At 41.2% G+C, this 22,163-nt stretch overlaps 1 protein-coding gene across 1 annotated transcript in view; it reads right to left on the reverse strand.

Moving 5' to 3' along the window:
* Positions 1–22,163, reverse strand: part of LOC147703692 (syntaxin-1B-like) — a 371,779-nt gene that overhangs the window by 96,562 nt on the left and 253,054 nt on the right. Inside the window, exons 3-6 of the mRNA XM_086932047.1 lie at positions 16,307–16,406; positions 14,266–14,340; positions 11,877–11,950; positions 3,377–3,485 (exon numbers count right to left, since the gene is read on the reverse strand). Of these exons, the coding sequence (XP_086788173.1) occupies positions 3,377–3,485; positions 11,877–11,950; positions 14,266–14,340; positions 16,307–16,406 (358 nt within the window). The remainder of the gene's footprint in view (positions 1–3,376; positions 3,486–11,876; positions 11,951–14,265; positions 14,341–16,306; positions 16,407–22,163) is intronic.

Below are 22,163 nucleotides of genomic sequence, written 5' to 3' on the forward strand. Positions count from 1 at the left end.
ACGGCTCACAAGACAAGTAATGAAACCATTAACACTGATGAGTGAACCAGAAACCTTCTAGCAGAAGATGTCTCTGGTCAGAGCTTTGCACAAAGGTTGGAAATCGGACAAAAAGTGAAATCAATCACCAATATTCGCTCAGGTTTGCCTTCATCACAATATATCCTACTTCCTTTTTATTTTATTGATTGACTCTTCAGCATCCCAATATATTGAGAGCAAAACTTGGAACGGTGACTAGGATTTAGTGGTATTTCGAATAAGGGTCTCACTTTGATTCATTCTCATCACTTCATGATAAGTGTACGTTTCATTTGCCTAGATTGTGGACATTACAAAATTTACAAAAATTACATTTAGTCGCAGAGGCTTATAGATAGAATACTCAACCGTAGATAAATTAACATTCTTTTCGATATTTAAAAAAAAGCTTAATAATACACCTAAACATAATTTTAATAACATTTCGTTGAACATGTTAAATAATTTAATTTATTTTCTAATTTTCCCTATGTGTTATAGTTATTGTCCTCCTTCATTGTTTTTGTTGTAGTGTACTGCAGTGCCAGTTGCGGGTGATGTGTATTTTGAGAATTTCAATTGTTTATCCCTTTTGTGGGTGTGTGTTTTGTATTAGTATGTCCCTCCCAAACCCCTCTTTAATTCCCTTTAACTCAACTCATTTTGTAGTAATTATTACCCATTTTCCATATAATCCCCTTGTACCACGCAAATTTGCTTAAAAATCCTATACCTAAGGGTGTGGCAATCTCCACCACCGGGGTGCAGATCTCCTTAGAAATCGGTTAGGAGAGATGGAGGAGGAGATCTTCAGCTGGAGGTTTATGATTGACATTTTGGAGTGTGTAAAGGAGTATTGCCATATGGACTCCAAAGTAGCTTTTGTGAATAGGCTGCATAGTCTGTCTGGTTCAAACATGGCTGCGTCTTACCTATAATATCCTCATAAACAACAATGTTGAGGTTAAATGCTGCAAACTGAAGACATCAAACTTGATGTGAACTATTTTTTAAAGGAAAACAATAGTGACATTATGCTTAGGATTTGTATAATGCTTATATCCTCAAATGGTTTTAACACAAGTGTTAGGGAGGCTTTGCTGAGAACCACGGGGATAAGTATGTAGACTATATTAGATTTTTATTGTTATTGTTATTGTTATTTCCGGCTTATATAGCGCCAACTCACCGGCAGGTCTCAAGGCGCTTATGACCGAAAGGCACAACTACTTGTTTGGCAGGATGAAGGCAATACCAGAATAGAGCTAAACTGAGCTCCACGCCTCCCTGAAAAGAGTTGTTTTTAGGATTTTCCTAAAACGAAAAAGATTGCCTTCTTTACGGAGGGGCTCCGGAAGTTTGTTCCAAATTTTATTACAAAATGTGCAGCAAAAGATTACCTGCCTTTTAGCCAAAGGGCAAGCATTCTGGTCAGTGACTTGCATCATGGCCAATGTGCAGCTTAGTGATATTGTTTATAAACGTTTGAACCCTGAATAAATAAAATAGTCTTGGGTGCTGGCGTGTCTGTACCATGATGGAGCTGTATGTCATTTGGTCTGCAATTGGATTAAAGCTCCATTATTATAAGACATATTTTTTTCTTTATTGGGTTTGCTGTTATTTCAATAAAGATAATAAGTTGTTTAACTCTACAACATACATTTCTGGTAGAGTTTACCGATTTGACTCAAGGTGACTTTATCAGCTAAGAAGATAAGATTATTCTAAGTTAAGGAAGTGCTGTTTCTAGGTAGCGAAGGGAGGTTTGTACCAGCATTGTGAGGGCCTAGATTATACTCTAGGAGTATCCTTAAGATAAGTATGTTTATCAGTGATGCTTTCAAGGGAGGCAATGTAACAGCACATTTGTGGTTTTACTCATTAGTGTGTCAAAATCGGGAAAGTAGGAATGATGTCACTTCCTTTAGTGTCTGATTGCTCACATTTCAAGATGGGAACAAAGATGCATTTTTTTCTAATGATTAATCATCTTTATTGAATAAGATACTGAAATTATTAATCATCCTAGGAACCTTTCAGTCAACAGGAATGATGCTAAAAAAAAGTAATTATCCTAAATAAGATATTACAATTGATTGGGAGATTTCTGGTAGGAGTCCAGTTTCAGGTATGATCCACTCAGTGAATTAATTCTTGGAAATGCTTAGCAAGTAAAAGGTGCTTTTACTCAAAGGTTCAATAAAGTCACAGGATTTGAGAGGTGGGTTTAATCATAAGTCCAAAAATTATAACCCCTGTCATTAGCACCTGCTGTTTCAAGAGTTTTTTCAAAGCCTTGGTGTGGAATACATGGGGCAGTGGGACAAGAGACAGACAACTGCCCAGTGCTCCCTTGCTTTCATGAAGAGCAAAAATGAAAGGACATTTAACCAATATTCTACATTCAACCCAGCATGCAGCTCTACATGGATGTCAAAAGGGCTTAAGGCAGTGTTTTGATTTTGTTAGATGGGATACTCTGTCAAAATGAGATCGCTATCCTGTCTGTTTTAATACAAATGCTATAGGCTATAATGCACTTGCAATATGGCAGAATGTACATCCGCCATGTTTGTCTGCCAAACTCTAAGTAAGGCCCTTAGTCACCTTACTTACAAAGAGTTCATGAGACCAAATATTTGGAAAAAAGAAGCTGGAGCATGAATTGGGAGGCAAGAAATATTGTGCTAGGGCAGATGAATTAGGAAGGGCACATAAGATCATCCCCTGTATAGTGAACCTGCAGTCCATTCAACACAGCAGAAATGTTTGTGCTGCCAATTTATTCTATTGAACCTGATGTAATGAAATGGCATGAACCCAATATTCTCCATCCCACAATGCAACTCTAAACAGATATTCATAATGCCTAGCGATGTTGTGTATGTTCTTATTTAATACATGCTAGCAAACTACAACTCAAGCGAGCTTGATGTTTACTTGTATTATATACCCAAGGATCCTCTTGGCTCTAGAGCGGTTGTATGTCAAAATATGTATACCAAAGTATAGTCTGACATAAATGTGTCCTAAATATTGTTTACCAAAATATTGTCACGTCAGGTGTAGATTTTCTATGATTACCTCCAGCGAGGCGATATTTTTGTAAATAATATTTACGACACAATATTTAAGTGAGACAATATTCTATGATATTGTGATGCTAAACCTCTATATGTGTGCTATATCCATGCCCTGTAGTATTCTGAAATGCATCATAAGTGAGGTGTTGTGACCCTATATTCTCACTTTGATCACTGTGACCCATTCCATTTCCCACTACCCCGCCTCCATGTTGTTAGCTTGTGATCCCCTTTGCGCCCCCTGGCGTTGGCCATGCAAGGCAACCTACTGATCTCCAGCTGTCTCTGGATCCGGTCCTTGCAGCGGTCTCGATACTTGGACTGAGTGGCGTTGTACTCCGACATCACTTCCACAAATTTACGCGAGAGCGTGGAGTGCTGTGGGGCAAGGGAAGGGTAAGGCAGAGAAAAGGTCGAGGCGAGAGGAAGACGGAGGTAGCAGAAAAGGTTCAAGGAAAAGAGAAGGGAGGGAAAGACAGGAAAGATGCATGGTAAGGATGGAAAGAGTAAAACAAATGTAAGGGAGGTAGAGAGAAGGAAAGAAGACATGAGCAACATGAAAGGAGGGAGAAATCAAATGAAGTTGGAAAGAAAAACAAAAAGAATGTGCAAATGGAAAGAAAGAAGGGGAGTAAGTTGAGAAAAAAGAAGGGAAAGCAAAGGAAAGAAAAGGAAATGATGAAATGAGGGAGATAAGGGAAGGAAAAAATAGGATAAAAAAAGCATTAAACAAAGGGAATGGACAGATTGATAAATTGGAAAGAACAAAGGAATAAAATAAAGGCACCAAGAAAGAGAAGAACGTCATGTGGTGAAATGATGGGAAGGAATGTTGGAAGTAAAGAAGTGATAAAGAAATGCACAAAAAGGGAAAATCAATCAGCGAACCAAGGAACATGAGTGAAGTGGAAATCGCATAAAGGACATAAAGAGAAACAAAGAAAGAAAAGGACAGAAAGAAGGAAAGAAGTTTTCAAAGTAATAGAAAAAAGCATAAAGAGAGGAAGAAAAGAGAGAGAGAGACTGAGCAGGAGGAGGAAAGAGGTGGAAAAGAGGGGAACAAAGTGCAAGAGAAGGAAAGAAGAGTAAAAGAGCGTTGAGAGAGAAGGAAGCATGAATAAATGAGAAGTGGAACGAGCAATGCATACATTCATTGAGACAAACCGACAATAGATGGATGGGCAAGGATGAACAGCGCAAAAGAAAGTGACAGTGGAAGGGAGAGAGAGAATAAGAGACATTAGGGGCCAGACAGAAAGCAAGTAAGAGAAGGAGCCAAGGAAGAAGGAGGAGAGAAGGAGAAACAAAAAACAGTGAGAGGGAGAGAGAGAAACAACAGCTGATTAAGTACGAGACAATTCCAACATTTAACAGAAAGAGCACAGCCTGTCGACTGTCGAAACCCTTGAGGGTCATTCTGGTAAATATATAGGTGGACATGTAGAGATTACTTCGGCTTCTGTGTAAAGCTGGTTTTTGTTGGCTGGGAATGTTTCTCGCTCGTTTTAAATCTTCCAAGATGTATAAACTCAACGTACAGTTTTTAGAATATTGGTAGCTTCTCCACTCAGTATTTCAGCTGGGTGTCTCCAGAGAGGAAGTATCATCAACACAACCGGAAGCTCTGCTTGGACTGGACAGGGGGGAACTGATTTCAAGCAAAGCTTTCCATTGTACACACAGTGGTGGAGTGATGGCTCTACAAGCCAGAGGCACAGCGAGGCCAGCGGCAGTGGGAAGGTCAGTCGTGTGGCACACACCAGTCTGACATGTGGCCGGCGCGTGCCCGCGGACTGCGACATTGCTTTCACAGGCAATGAATCTGTCGTCAGAGTCAGAGGCGGCTCTCGCTGTCTGTGAGGTAGACCTGGCTGTCCCTGGATCTTAGGGTTGTATTTTGACAGCTGTACTGCTGAGCTCCTCACACTCAGTTACCTTCTCTGGTAATGTACATGTAAAAACAGGACCGCTAACCTGTTTTGTTTCAAGTCGTCTCACTAAATTTGAAGCTGCAGTGAACCTTTGTCAGGCTGACATGGCACACAAATCGAAGATGAGAATTTTTTGGGAAACTAAGTGGTGTGTGTGGTAATATTTTTAAAGTTGACACTAGCACTAATATCTATTTGCATTTATGTGTGTCCCTCATGTGCAGTGTGGAAGAACGACACTGCTCCTTGAATCTTCACATGACAAAAACACATAACACACCGAGTTTCTAGTTGAGCCTAAAACCAGCAGAGAGTGGGGGTATGTTGATGAAGCTCCTCAGGTTCTTCTGCATGCAGACCGGTTTCAGGGATTAGGAGAAGGGACTGTTTCAGGGATGGTATTCACATGGCATCCTCTTAGTTTGGGTTCCTACATTTGAAGTTAGCCTTGTATAGGGTCGCAAGTTGGCCTGTTTCCTGGGTTAATCGGTTGACTTTGTCTGGTGCTTGATGGTCACCAGTGTCTTCTTTCTTTAGGACCTTGTGCATTGATGACTGTATTCCTAAGCACCACTTACTCTGAGCTTGCTTAAATCTCTTTGTGGGTGTAAAGTCATCTAATTATTAGAATGTCGCCGAATCGGTCTCGTTGCCTCATCCTGGATCAGGCCAATGGGTTGTCCACATGCTTAAGATGGTTTAGATACGCTGGGCATCAACTCTCGAGGGTAGTGACTTCATGCAGAACCTGATCATCATCCTTATTACCATCACCTTACAAACGACATCCAATTTCCAGGGTCTTCTTGGCCAACCTATTTCTATGAACTAGTTATGCCGAAGCCTAAGCCCTGACTGATTCCTTCCTCAGAAGTCTATCTGGCACTTTGTTCCAGGAATCTACATTTACATTACTATAAGGTCCTATAATATATCCTGTTCTGCTTCTAAGAACTCTGTCTACTAATCCATTAACTATAGGTCAAAAAAGGAAATTTCCCTTTTGATTTATTCATAAATCAGCCACCTGTTCCATAAATTCACCATTCACTCATTCAAATGTACAACCAATGTCACTAAAATAGTGCCTTGATACCATATATGTAAAACGATTTTGCTTTATTCATAAAAACATATCATTGATTGTTCAGGTAAAGAAATATGTGAAAATAATGGTGTGAAAGGATTGTCATCCTTCTAGAACATAAAGTTCTTATCCTCAACACAGTGACCATGAACCTCGATTTTATGCAATGAAAAGAATACAAACCCCTTATTTTCTTCTCATCACACAAGATAAGATTTATTATATAAACACCACTATATAAACATTTCATACAAGTGCATAAAAACCTAGGGACATAAAAGCATAAAAAGGGTGAATGCATTATGCAATCATATTTGTCTTTAAAGAGTCACTAATCGACTGTGGTCATTGATCAAAGAGCAAAGTTTTATAACATTATTAATATCTACAGTCTCACTCAGTGCCTTCTCGATTTAGTGCAGAAACATTTTTGCATCGACACTTTTCAGTGGGTTCATTTGTTCACAACCACCTTCTTCAGAAAAAAATAGATGCCTAACACCATTACGCAGTTCATTTATTTTTCACTGTAGCTGGGGCTCAAATGTTTCTTATTCTTTAAAGTTACTATTGTAGTCCCATATTCCTGTGGACCAACGTTGTTTCACTTTTATGGTTTCATCCTTCTATTCATCAATGTATTCATTTGTATGCAAGTTTCAAATGATCTCCACTTTTCCTTCCCGATCAAATGTTCTGTCCCCAATCACATGTATATACTATGTGCTGGTATCTCATCTTGCCTACCCTACAAACAAATGTGAGAAAGAATCTCCAAAAGCCGGTATTTATACCCAACAGGCACTATTGGGCCGTCTAAAACAATAGGTAAGTTGAAATACCAGCGAAGAACCAGCACATAGTATACACATGTGATTGGGGACAGTACATTTGACCGGTAAAGAAAGTAGGAGTTATTTGAATCCCACATACAAATTAATAAATTCATGCAAAGAAGGATGAAACCATAAAAGTGAAACAACATGTCGATATTAATCATTTTATAAAACTCTGCACTTTGCTCAATGACCACAATTCATTAGTGACTCTTTGAAAGCAAATATTAATGTATAATGCATTCTACCTTTTAATGCTTTTATGTCCTTATGCTTTTATGCACTTGTATGAAATATTCATATAATGGTGTTTACATTAAAAACATTCTTCTGCTTGTGTAATAAGAAGAAAGTAAGGGGATTGTATTCTTTTCATTGAATACATCGAGGTTCATAGTCACTGTGTTGACGATAAGAACTTTATGTTCTAGAAGGATGACTATCTGATCATACAATTATTTGCACATATTTATTACCTGTACAGTAGATTATATGTTTTCAGGAATAAAGCTAAATAATTTACATATATGGTGTTATGGCACTATTTTAATGATAATGGTGGTACATTTGAATGAGTAAATAGTGAATTTATGGAACAGGTGGCTAATTTATGAATAAACCCAAAGGGGAAATTCCTTTTTGACTTATAGTTGCTTCTAGTGCCCTGTCTCTTTGGTGAGGGGTGCCCTTCTCTTTTACTTTTGATTTACTAATCCATTAACTCCAGCTAATAACACAGAAGCCTCAGCAAAAAATAACTCTGCTCCATCCAAGAGGTTCTTTGATTATCCATCCTTGCTACTCTGAAATGTCTGCCTCTGAATCTGTTGTTCTCCTTAAGAATCTTCTCCATAAATTAGACCCAAACAACAGGTCATTTAACAGCTGGAGCCCCCAACAATCTTGATTCACACAATCATGATAATCAGACATTTCTGACAACATGTAGGGCTTACTATAGCAAACAACACGTAGGTTTAGTAGCACATCTGTGACTAGAACCAAGACATGAAGACTTTCTGGGTAAGCAAATCTCTATAAGTCAGTGAATAGCCACATAATCCTAAATGTATGTGCAGTCACAAACATTTTGGGACGTTCATCCTGCTAAGAGCAAGGGTTACGCCCTTTTCGTGGTGGGAAAGGAATAGTCCATCTCATACTTCATAGAGATATAGAGGAATTGTATACTCTACAGGAACAGTGGTTTTTCATTGGGAAAACCCTATATATATATGATAAAAAAATGTGCTGTGACAAATTTTCCTCATGCATATTCTAGACGAATGCCTGCTACACAAACATTTGCTGGCGTATACATAGTGGACCCTAAATCGAAGACTTACGGAATTTACAGGCAGAATATAATGGGCTTATATGAATCTCCAAAAATGCCTGAATATGCACAAATCGTAGTCTTACATTGAAATACTAAAACCGTGCATATTTTTGATGGATCTGAGTGTAACATCTCAATTTAATATTCTGTATTTTTTAATTTCAGTGCCCAAAAACAAGGGCTACATTCCTTTTCTCTTGAAGACACCCTTTTAAGAATTAGTTAAACAATCTTTCAATATTCTAATAATTAGATCCCAGATACATCCCTCTGTACAAGAGGTGTGTCCGTTAATCTGTTAAAAGATAATTGTGAATTAGATTGAAAAGATCTCAAATTCAATCCCTTTGTCAATGACCAACGCTGGTGCCATAGTAAGGGTGCCGTAGACCCTATTGTAAGCAAGGATCATCTCCGCCTTCAGGTGATTAGATAGTAAAAGACATAATTCTATTGCAGTGCATTGCAAACCGTACACCGTGGGCTCCACACCTCTGCAGCTGGTGTTGGCCACCTCCATGAATCCACTTTTGACAGGCTGGTGATTCTAATATGTGGTTGTATGCCATATACAGTGAAGTGGGTACATTTAAGGCAGCATTATGTTGAAGGTAGAGATGTGGTTTTCAAAGTACAGCCTCTTCAGGAGAACAGAGTTCGTTCTATAAGTCAGACCGGTTAGATGATTTGATGGCTCAAACCATTGCCCATCCTGAGGTGATTAACTCTGCATGCTTTTCGTGCTTGAAACATTTCACCATCTCTGAAAGAAGTGGTGAAACATTGTTCAGGGGTCTTCTCCCAGGGAATTAAGCACTCTGGTTATTCATCTTGCAAGCTTGTTTTAGCCGGAAACTTTGGAAGGTTTCAGAGACTTTCACAGTTATACATAGAGGCTGAACTTAATTCCAGATATCGAAATTGGCACACGTCAGGGTGACAGAGGAAATTACATCTGCCACTGTGCTGGACTATTGCACACTAAATTTAGAGAAAACAGCAGGCCCTGAGTGGGACCTCTGCACAGTGGTTCCTATCAAGGTACAATAAAGTTTGGTGGACGCCCACCATTGGTTTTAATAGCTGTCCATAAACCTTTGTTTTTAAAGAACAAACACCCAACATAGGAGTTTCTTATTGAAAAGCAAAAAACTGTGATTCCCATATTCAGAGAGTTTCCCCCTGGGTGTGGGGTAGTTATTTCCTTTTTCTGTCCCTCAGTGCTATGTTTTACATGGCGGTGAGGGACAGAAATAAAACCAGAATCACATGGTCTACCCTAAATAGGGTGGGTGGTGTAATGCCCTTCCTTTGACAGAACATCAGAGGACATTTCTCATCAAAGAAGCCAACAGGGTCCTTCAATCCTAAATAGAGATTAGGCCATTAGTTTGGAAGACAGGGTACTCCGCCACATTTGCAACGAAGCAACCTCTCCACCAAACTCTAAATTACCCCCTCAATCTGTTAATAAATAAGAGCTGTTTTTTCTTACTAGCTTGCCACTGATGCTGCTGAATGCCAGGGATGCAACAAATCAAGGATGTATAGTCTTGATTCCACTTCATGCCTGTTTCCTCCACTCCCTGTTTATCTCACTCTTGCTGGTTCTTTCTTCATCCCTGCTTTCTCCTATAGGCCCTGCTCCCTATTTTTTTCAGCCTTTTGCTTACTCCCTTGTCTGCTTTTCTCTCTTGCTCAAAGTTTGATAACAAAATACATCTTTAACTACTGAGCACTGTCTGTACTATGGTTCTGTAACATTTTTTGAAGATTTGCTTTTTCAAGAAAAATATACTCTCCATCCCCCTAGAGACGCATTCCATTGCGAGAAATCAGTGGAAACTCTAGATTATTTTATTGCTACATAATCTATTTGGGCTTGCCAATATGAAGAATCAGGTAGATCTGCATACAGACTAAATCCAAACCCCACAATCATAAATGTCAACTAGGCGTATGCAAGGAAGAGCTAGGGTATGGAAAGTAAACAGGGTTCTTGGAACCTTGGTTATTTCTTTAGTGTTGACTCCTTGCCCTTAATTAGCCCCATTGCTGCAAACAGGAGGTAACTGTTGTGCAAAACGTGGGACAAGAGGTCAAAGATATGATATCACTGGGGTCAAAGGGGCACATGATGTCACTTCCGCTACCACTGACATTTTGGTGAATTTACAGCCATGTCCACCATCCACCCCTGTTCTATGAATCCTTGGAATCAGCTTGCACTGCGGTGCCGTGTCCATCAAAATCTTTCATTATAGTCCAGATCAGGCAATGCTTCTCATCCATCGTTCAATCCAGTTATTATTTCACTTAATGGTTCCTAGCAAAAGTTCCAACATGCCCGCTGCTTCTTAGATCTCCATCCATTAAACGTCCTCGCAGAGAGTCCTCCAATTCCAATATCAGCCTAGAGTCAACCATTTTATTAACTCTATGTTAACCTCTCCTACTTTCAATGTATAAGGACATGCGTCCTCTTCAACAGCTTTTACCTAACGAAGCCAGGAGGGCGCGTCATTTCCACCATGCCCTTGGGCTTGACAACGCTGAATGACTAACAGAGACAAAGTGGTCTGAAGATATTTATAGAACTTGGATCTTATTGCCTCAGCTGTTAAATAGGTGATAAGCTGAAATCGCTTTAGTGATTGGACATTAGAACAGGTTCTGTGCATCAGACTTAAACATTTTGAGGAAGCGAACAGAAGCAGCAGAGACCAAAAACAAAACACTTTTTAAGAAAAAAAAACATTTCAGGCATGAATCAAGAGAACAAAAAAGGAAAGAAATGTATACAAAAGCAAAATATTGGCAAGCAAAAAGAGGAAATCACAAGAGAAAGGGGAAATGAAAGCAACAAAAAGAACAAGAGGAAGAGCAGTCAGAAAGATGGGAAATAATGAGTCAAAATTTAAAACTAGGGAAATGAAAAGCAAAACATAAGGAGAAGGAAAGAAGTAGCTAAGCATAGGAGAAAAGAACAATACACATGCATAAAAAGTGGAGGGGGGAGAGAGAAATGAGAGAAAAAGAGAACATAAATGAGCACAAAATAGAAAAGAAAATGAGCAAAACAACATGACAAACAATGTGTACAAGAATATATTCATTTCAAAGAAACAATTGACAAAAAAGAGAGAAAATCTATGGTATAATGAAATCATGTTTTTAAACAGAAGCACATATATCTAAGATAAAAAGAGATCAATGAAGATAAAAACCAGCAAAACAAGAAACAAATGGAAAATGTAGGAAAAGCAATTAAGGGGAAGGAAAATAAGGCAGGATTGTGAAAAAAAGGCAGGAAAAAAGACACAACAAAAGAAAAAAAAGAGGTGAATCTAAAATGCTAATGAATACACTCCTCCCCACCAATGAAGTAACAAAAATTCGAGCACAATTGAGACGAAATAAAGAAAATGATCAAAATGTAGTAAACGTGCTAATTGTGAGAAAAAGAGAAGAACCAAAAAGTAAAATGATGTGCATAGAAAGAGGATGACTTGGGGTGTTGTTAGGAATTTGTGGGATGTTGAGCAAGGGAGCGTTGAAGGCAGGCGGGGGTGTTACCTGTGTTTTTCGGATTCTAAGGTGAGCTGAGGATCGATTCGACTCTTCTTCTTGTTCGATGCTTTGTTCGATAGCTGATGAGGAATCATAGAAAGAAAATCTAATAAAAATCTCAGAGACATGCCAAGCCCCCCTGCTTTATATCAGTGGCCTCCCCCAAGGCACAGCAAGAATAAAAATAGCAATGCTATGAACTTTTAAAACAATAATGTTGTATTTTGCAATCACTGTCTGGCCTTGAAGAAGAGATTGTGTTATGAAGCATGTGTTGGCTGGCTACGTTTTTGAAAACATCACAGGAGATACAGGGAAAGAGATTGTTCTACTGACTTTCAAAGATATGAATACCGTGGAACCGCTATGCATGCTATTCTAAATGCATTTTAAAAACTTCACTGGTCTACTCAGGCCCTAAGAGTTGCCATAGAAATTCCTCTACTTAAATTCCATCCCCTTGACTGTATAGACCCTTGTAACTACTGCCCTATTTCAACTCTGCCCACTCTGGCCAAACTACCAAAAATTCGGTTGACTGGTGAACTTCAGCTATTTATTGGTTATTTGCCTCTGGCTACTGGTCAGGAAAGACTAGATCATGGGCAGTTGGATGGAAACTCCCTTGTAAACATGCCGGGTGACCTTCGAGGCTCGTTGGCGACTTATGAAATTGAAAATCACACCATCCTAGAAAACAGGCCACAGAGACCCTCTCTCACTATGGGCACCCTCAATCCAGACAGACCTGACACAATGTGACTGCCACCTTTCTTCTCAGAACCTTTCAAGATCACCTGTGTGCTCTCACAAGGGTCCACTTTTGTACGCTACTGTTGGAATCTTCTTTTTTAGTTTTAAGGATACTACCCAAATTATCTGGAAATTAAAGTGTTGTCAGCTCTAATTTTAGACTGTTCCTTCACCATGCATCTGTTAGTTTTGGATAACTGGATGTGCCACACGTTTTCAAAACTAAATCTATCCAGTAGAGAAATTTTGCATTTCAACACTTCACCAAGGCGAACCTAGATGAACTCAACAAGCTCACTTGCTTAGTGAAGGACCTGCCATGTCTTGCAGCCTGAAGGTGCATAAACTGGTAAACCAGGCTAATGCCACGTGAAATATCTGATGGACATTTTCTCAGGTTTGAAGCAACCTCAAAGAGTGGAAGAGGAGTGTATTTTGCACTATCGCTGCTGTCTAAGACACTGGCATAAAGCTGTTTCTTTCAACGTATCAGAAGCAAAGGCTCCAGTGCTCACAAAAAGTAGCATAGACTCCAACGCGGAAGCACATCTCCATTGCTGAGGCTGGTCTCCAGTGAACGTCTCCAGTGATCCAGTGTGCTGGCTCACTATGGATCCAGGAGTGCTATTTATGGCCCCCTGCATGGTTCATGCAGCTTTGTTTGTAAGCCCGGCTAGTAAAGGTGCTCAATTTCCACCATAGGTGGATTGGACATGTCTTTCTACCTTCTCGCTGCTTTGCCTCAGAGACTGCTAAACCATAACATTGAGTTTTTAATATTGACCTCCAGCAACATTGCACGCAGAAAGCTGACCATCACTATGTTGTCAAGGTAAGCGTGTACAGAGAAGTATACATTTACTGTTTGTAACTCCACATCTAGGTACCTTGACGATATCTGTAATTTTAAGGTATGTAGATGTAACATAGGAATAGTAAATCTCTGCCTTCCTTGACAATAAAATGGGTGATGATATTCAGCGTTCAATATTGTTGCAGCTCGATATTTTGCCAGTCGATACTGTGATGTACAATCCTGAGAAATGATTTTCCTGTCTCTCTATGGTTGACCCAGGTCCTTCTGTCTTGGAAACGGTCAAAGCAGCGATTTTGACATCACTCCTTTATTTGCTCCATTGATCAACTACTTTTAATATTACATCAAAGCCACCTGTGCACAGAGGTGTATACTGACGAGTCCTCTGCAGAATAGTGTGAGGGCCCCTGTAGCTCTCAGATCTCATAGACAATGATAGACTTTAGACTGAACGCCCCTCTCTGGGACGGAGTGGCACCCGGCGCCGCAGAGGCCCTCGTTATATGTCTGCCTCTGTGCAGGTAGATGTAAGAAACTATTTTGTGCATCTTTCCAAATAAGGTACATCTTTTTAGCCTAGTAATAAGTAGACCTTCAAATTATTTCAATCTCCCTGCTCTTATCATGGGCAGATATTTCAGAATCCCAGAGCCAGCACTTGTAATGAAATGGAAGATTTTATTTATATGACTGTGACCAAGCCACACGGCCACCTCTTCAGGCCCAATCCAGTACTCGAGGCAGTTTGTGTTGTGTAGTGTGTGTTTTTGAACTCTCGCCTGAGGCTGATGGAGTAGGGGCGCGTCAGCCAGTGTCTCTCTTTACCTTTCAACTTGGAGCGCACTTTGTTGGCCGTCTTTTTGATGTCGGCTGTCAGGTCCTCCAGCTCTTGCTTGGTCTCTGAAACACAGAAACAGAGGAATCAGGAACATTATATACAGAGAGGCGTAATAGCATCCTCTTCACTTTTATAAATTCCAACCCCCAGCCCCATAATCAGAGGGGGGTGGGCTTTGATGGTGATGGGGTGGCTGCGGCGACAATCGAGGTGGGCTGTAGGGGTTTTGAAACAGCCTAGAGGGCTGGTGTGGAATAAGATTTTCACAATTTTCACTAGGATATCCTATGTACGATGGGTATGCACAGATGCAACTTCTGTAGATCACTCGGTTATAAGACTCAAATTGCCGCGCACTTATGAGGTCCATTAAAGCTGAACCAGTCTGGGATTGCTTGGAGTTCCTTCCCATTCAGAGGTAGTGAGGCCTGGCAATTTGGACCGGAATGTACCTATTGGAGCAATCCCAAACCTGATTTGCGCGCGGGTGGCCCCCATATGTAGTGGCAAAGAGAGCAACAAAATGATGACATTCATTCAATTTAATTCAAGCATTTCACCCATTATATTGTTTTTCTGTGAAGAGCAAGGTTATTGTTATTGTTATTGTTAACTTCGGTTTGTATAGCGCCAACTCACCTACAGGTCTCAGACCACAGTGCAATGCATTGACTCACAGCCACTGCCCCTTCCTGCTGCAGCACAAGTGGGAAGGGCACGGATGGGCCGCAACCCCTTGGGACTCCAGCCCCATTTTGAAACTAACTTTTGGGCATAGGTGGCCAACTGGACAGTGATGTCTAGCCCATGTATGTCTTGTTTCGCAAATGTGGGTTCACTTAACATCTGAACCTATTCTGAGGTAGCTGCAGAAACATGGGGGCCACAAAGAATGAGTGAAAGAGAGACTGGATGATAAACAGCAACAGAGGAATGAAGAGTTGGAAATGGTGAAGAAAGTAGAAATAGGCATGAGAGCCTAGAGACCCTACGGTAAACGCTTAGCTGTACAAAACCCCAGTAACATAACATAACGTAACATAACGTAATATGATCCGCTAAGGAGAGGATGAGGGACAAAACAGGTACATAAATGCATGTAGATATTGCAGGTTGGTAAATATAAGAACAGAAAGAGAGGAGTAATAGGAAAATGAAGTTGAAAGTGCAGTATATGAAGTGGGGGGAGAGAGAGAAAGTGAAAAGCCTCGAGAAGGATGGAGAAAAGGTTAAGGAGAAAGCCCAAGAAAAAAAGTGAAAAAAGATGGAAACAAAAAGAAAGTGATAAAGTCATGGAGAGAGATAGCGAGAGGGAGAGTAAAAAGAGGGGTTTGTGAGGAACGCTAACAAAAGGAAGGGGAGTGGTGATGAGCAGGACATGATGTACGACAGTTGTTAGGAAATGGCAAAGGAGGATAATGTGCGAAAGTTGGGAACACCTGCCAAGGATGAAACAAGTGCAAGACAAAAGAGAATGAAGTAGCTAAGAGAAGGGAAATCGCACACGAAGGAAGAAAAACATAAAAAGAAAGAAAGAGACTGGAGAGGAAAGGTAAGAGTACAAGAGAGAAAGCAAAAAGAACAGAAAGGTGAGAGAAAAAAGATACAGACATTGAATGAGACGAATTGAGAATGGGGAATAAGTACTGTTAATGAAATCAAGCAACAAATTAAAGTAAAGGGTGGTAATGGCAGGACAAAAGAGAAAACAGAAAAGAAGGAAATTGGTGATGATAAGAAGGCGAGAGGGAGACAATAGAAATAGGAGAAGTGAACAGTGAAAAGGCTAGAGAATAGTATAATTTTAAGCAAAGAGAACAGAAGGAGAGAAAGAAAGTAGGGAGGGGCTTGAATTGAACTGAAACCTCAAGTGAGGAGGAGAGCCAAGGATGCAGGTGAGCATGGATAGATATGGAAGACAGAATGGACAACCCATCTTCTGCTTCTCAGAGCAGAGATCTGGGATCTCTGAGGAACGATTTAGGATGAGTTGGGCAGCTGTGCCTCTTTGGGTATCACCATACTCACTTTCATCTGGGTTAGGGGAGGCCAAGATGGCACTGTGCTGTTTCTTCACCTGTTCCACATCTTCAGATAATTTTTCTATGCACCCGCAGATCTCCTCAACCTTTGGGGTAAGAGAAAATCACATGCTGTGAGGGTTACTTACACACAGTTATTATCTCCAGAACTCTAAAAAGTGATCAGATTCTCTTCTTGCAGGAGGTACAGTATGACTTTATCTAAAAATTACTTCTGTGCCTTGAACCAATTATTTTTTGTATATCCATTGCTTTGCAAAAATCAAGTACATCCTCTTTAAGAAGCTAAGCATTACTCCATATATGACACCATCATTGATCTCCTCCTTGGTCACTTAGGTTTCCTGAATGAAGAAGGCTCTATAATACCTTCTAAGCAACACAAGCTATGGGCCTGGGATTGTCTAGCGGCTCTCCAGACTTCAGAGAACAAGTTTATGCGAGGGATTACAGGACTCCCACAGAGTACCCCCCTAACCCCACTGTTTTTGGAGCTAGGTAGACGCACCATTGTAGATAGAGCCCGATTGCGCCCAGTTCTTTACTGGAGACGCCTCTGGACGACTCCAGAAATAAGACAATATGCAGAGGGTTTTCAATGGATAATTAAGGAAGATACCTTCCATAAGATAAAATGGCTAAAACATCTGAAGTCCATGTTAGTAAATTTAGGGTTTTCAAATCTTTGGAATAACCCTGAGGGAGAAATCTTTCCCAGCAAAGAAGCCCTTAAAGAACAATACTGGGATTGGGTGGGTGGTAAGATGCTGAATGACACCAGGGCCGACTCTATGTCTGGTCGCTTCCTGGAGATAAAAATTCTTCCTGTCCTGGAAAATTACTGGGACAACATCACGGTACCAATGGACAGGAAACTTGTATTTCAGTTAAGATCAGGATCTATCCCCCTCAAGAAACTGACATCCGGCTGGCACAGACCCACCAATAACTTATGTCCAGCATGCGAAAATGCAGAGGAGAGCATAGGCCATTTTCTTTTCGTATGTCATGCTTACGCAAATCCGAGGAGAAAATGGCTCTCGCCAGTATGTAAAAACTTGGGGACACGAGACAGCGCAGTGGCTCTAAGAATCCTACGTACAACAACTCAGGATTCGATAGTCATAGGGGTAGCTAAATACCTGGGTTGGGCATGGGCAATTAGACGACGGTCCCTGGGGGGAAGTAGGTAACCAGGTATTCCTTTCAACAATGATTAATGTAATATTATCTGCCATAAATGGTTTTTATATGTAAATGTTGTATGAGCTGTACTCCATGTTTAATGACTTTTTACTCTGTAATAATGTATTATTGTATAACTGTTTTGATTTTATGTGCTTTTATGAGAATTGTCTCGAATAAAGCTTATACAAACACAAACACAATCTTTAAACATAAATACAAATCTGAAAACCAAAAGACCATAGATGAGGACCAGCCACAAACTGTTGCACATTTAATTTGTGGGAGGCATTTTGTCCTTGAGCCAGTCCTTTTGTTGGTATTCCACACCTTGTGTCCAACTCCCGGCATGCAGCTAACCACATGCTGAGCACAGCCTTTAGTCATGCGCAGTGGGGGGTGGCCACAAGAACCCCCCCGCATGCAACAAACCCCACGCTATGCATGGACTTTGGCCATGTTCAGCGGGGGCTGGGCACATGGTCTGGCCTGTGGCCTAGCCCTCTGGCCATCTCCCGCAAAGGCAGCCAAATTGCGTGCCCCCTCCTTGAACCATATTTGGCCCAGAGGATCCCACCCCGGGACCGACACCATATTTAATGGAGAAGGGACATGCAGCCCTTCTCCCAGGGCCCTTTCAGTCCCCATCCTCAGGGCATGACACATTTTATGTGGCAGGGGACCACGTGCCTTCCTTTGAGCCCAGCTAATTTTTTGGGGGGCACATGGTCCCCCTCCGTGGGCCAATTTTGGCTCAGGGGTCCCCATCCCTCGGGCTCACCACTATATGTGTAGTGGGGCATGTGGCCCCCTCCCTGAGTCAATTTTTGCTCCAAGGACCCCATGTCCCAGGCCATATTGCAAAAAGGGGAAGGAAGTAAACAGATCCCCTCACTGGACCTCAAGCCCCGGGGACCCCATCCTCTGGGGCCCAGCAAATGTCTAAAGTGGGAGGAGGACCTCATCCTCCGCAGCCTGGTAAACAAAGGGTGGGTGCCGTGGGGCACCACCCACAGCGAGCATGGCGCCTACCATATTATGGTTGGGTGCCGCGGGTGGAGCCCCAAGGTCCCCGCAGCTCCAGCTGGATTCCCACCTCAAGATGGATCTCGAATTGCTCCCACCCACAGGGAGCAGCTAAAAATGCTTCTCCCAGCAGGTGGGAGCATTCTTCCAATCTGTCTCCCTTCCCGCTTCAGTGTTGGCAGGAAAACAGATGAAAAGCCCGCTCCCAGTGAGCGCAAGCATTTTTCATGCTCAAACTCACTGGGCGCCGCTTGGTGTTTGCTCCCGCTTGGTGGGAGTTCTGAAATTGCTCCAACCAAGTGAGAGCAAATACAGGTTTCCCTGCCCTTGCCAGTGCAAGCCAGGAAACTGCTATGTCCCAGGGGTGGGCTCCCTGGGACATAGCCTGAGCGCCCTGGTGAATGAGGTCTCCAGGGACATTAATGGCTCAGGGAGGGGGGCCACAAGCCTCCTCCCCTTTGTAGTTGCAGATGGGGTCCAATGGGCCACAATCAGCCCAGGTAAGGGTCCACATGGCCCTCCTCCCAATTTCGTATATGGCCAGGTCCCAGGGGATGTTAAAGAAAATAACCATCAGCCATATCCTTTCAAGGTTATTTTCTTTTACACACCCTGCATCGAGAGGGTGAAATGCACCACAGATTTTATTTATTCATGCCTGAATAAACTTGCACTACCACTAAATCCTCATTTAAGGTACGCGGGTCCACATTACCATTTTCTTTTAATTATATAGAATATGCTCCTGCCATTTTTTCCTTTGGGTGTATTCATATATGTAATTAGGCCGTTTTTCTTTATTTACCTATCCTCAGGGACTCCTCATTGGGAAACATGGCAGCCAACTGTACAAGCTTCAAAGGGGCAGCCTGTATCACTTGCTGATGTAACCCACACCTAGGGCTGCCATTATCTAAGTAGCCTGAGTGGCACCAAACTTAGTGGGGAATAACCTGTCCCTGAACTGGTTTTGTTGGGGGAGTTTCTAATGTCGCTAAACATACCTTAGGTCCATGCCCATAACTCTAACCCAGGGAAGAAAGGTTCTGACATCTTGTATTTGGGCAGAGACATGAACTGTGGGAACTGGAGGAAGAGAATGAAAAATTGCCATTTGCATTTGAACTCAAAATTTTCCAATTCATCCAACATTTTCTCATTGCCCTGAGGATTCTTGAAGTTCAACAGATAATCCCTGTTAAATAGAGAATGCTGGATGACAAATGGACACTGCAGGAAAGCTGTATTAACAGGCATTAGTCCTATGTTTTCCTTGATAACCATTCCCTTACTTAACAAGCTCTAGGCTCCCATGTTCAGAAAGCTCTGCAAGATATTAGGTTAGGACAAAGTGATCATCAAAACTCATCATTCTTGTTGCAGACTTCCTTTTGAGCTTTAATACAACAAGGAGATTTGCCACCCAAAATGTTTTGCCAGCCTTTGTTCAGAGGTGCAAAGACACCTTCATAATTTTGATAGTAGAGTACTCATCCACTCACTATCTCTGAAGTCCCAAGAAAGGAGCAAAAAAAATATGTCTTCTCCATTTAAGTGAGCTACGTCTTATTCAAGAAATAGGGAAAAGCTCAGTACAGCATCTGCTATCAGTCCAAACGACCTTTCTTATCCAACCTTTTTTAACATACAATTTGAATCAGTTTGAAACATTTTTGTTAACTCGATTTAGATTAGATATGTTTCATCGGTTGATTTCATTTCCTCACCAGAACGAATGGTCCAGGAACCTATCATTCTGTCCCTGTGATTGTAAGTCCCGACAATTTACAATACACATATTGCTGTTTTGTACATTTTATGAAATCCCACGTAGGCGTTGGATCCCAATCCTACGAATAATTGGGCTCCGAACCCGTCGCCCTGCTTTTCTGGCACTGTAATTTTTGGACAATTAATTATATGCTAAATCTATAGCCTGTTTTTTAAAATTCTGTGTCAGTCACCGTCCCAATCTTAATTCTACTTAAATGCTGCTAATATGTATTTCTATAATCAACTATGCAATTTTAAATATTTTAATATTATAAGCATGTTTTATGTGTACTTTTATGGCTTTCAAAATTACGGAAACCGAATAAAGAAGATTTGATTTTGATTTTTTGATAGTAGAGTAGACCTAATGTTTTACATGGACCTTAGAAAAAATTCCATGTCTTCTGGAGGACCTGTGCCACCTCGGATGGCCAGTACCCAATGTACATCTAATGTGTTCATTGCCCTATGAAATATATATTGTACATAAGCATGAATTGCAATTAGGAATTTCTCTTGCACTCCCCACGGCTCGGCTCGCACAGTAAGGGCCAAGGCAGAGTCTATGGCTTTGCCAAGACATGTCCTAATAGATGCGATCTGCAAACCATCCACCTGGACAATTCCTTACAGATTATGTGAGCTGTATGATCCCAACATAGATCCAAGAGGCTGAACCTGCAATATTAGGAGCCATTTGTGGCTATTTTAATTGAGTTAATCCCAGGTATCTCCCATGTAGGATTAATTTTAATGTTTGTAAATAATTTCCCATGATGGTAGAAGGGTGGTTGAAATATAATAGTAAGAATATGTTACCCGCCCTAGCATTCCCCAGACTCATAGTCATGTGTTCACTTTCAACACATTCCATACAGATATCTATCCCACCCAGGCGGAGGCAAAATTAAATGAAAGTGTGAGCTTGATAAGATGTGTGTAGGGAGGTGGTCATGTGCATGGCGTGACAGTGTCCATTTATCCTGGCCGTTTCTTTGATCTAGGGCACAGTCTCCTCCACCATCAGAGATTTGTCATCCCACGAAGAGGCATAAGAAAACATGGGGTACTGGATTGCTTTTATTCACCAAGTACTGTGAAAAGAGGTTATCTAATTTATCCTATGGGCCGAATGATAGAGGCAGGTTAAAGTACTAACCTTCATGATTTTAATAGAAGAAATCTACCACTAATCATCAAGAGCAGCTCCACTGAACCCTCAATGGACTAGCAAGAAATAAAGCAACAGCCCCTGCCACTAACCATCAGGCAAGTGACAACATCAGGGTCTGACAAATGAATCTACTGCTAAGCTAAGGGAAGCCATTTCCTTCAGGGACTTTCAGCCAAGAGATCTGCCATTGAAAGAAAGCATCAGCTCCTGCAGCTAACCATTAGAGCCTATCAAAGATACCTACTAGGATAACAGAGAGGAGATGTCCAACAATGTCCCTTTGGCTCTTAAATAAGACATGTTTCACTGACAAAATGCACCAGCTTCTCTCAGCATCCATCTGGGACGCGACAATGAACTCCACCACTGAGGCAAGGGAGTAGCTTCTCTCAACCAATTCAGCCCAAGGGACAGCATCAGTGAGCTACATTAGCAGGGTCCACCAATGCTCCTCAGATTTGTTACTATGGAATAAGGCTAGGCGGAACCAGTTTTTTTAAAAACAAATTGTAAAAATATGTCATTTTTTAAAAATATACCTCAAGTTCGAAGCTCCACAAGATAGAGGTAGGAGTCTGTTTCATGAAGAAAATGTCTCTCCCACATGGCATTTGCTGTTCAAACCAGTGTATACCAGAAGAAAATCTTGGGAATTATGATGGCTGTGAATTTTCACATAATTTCA

Source organism: Lissotriton vulgaris, chromosome 7 (genome assembly GCF_964263255.1).
Source record: "Lissotriton vulgaris chromosome 7, aLisVul1.2, whole genome shotgun sequence".
Lineage (NCBI taxonomy): Eukaryota > Metazoa > Chordata > Amphibia > Caudata > Salamandridae > Lissotriton > Lissotriton vulgaris.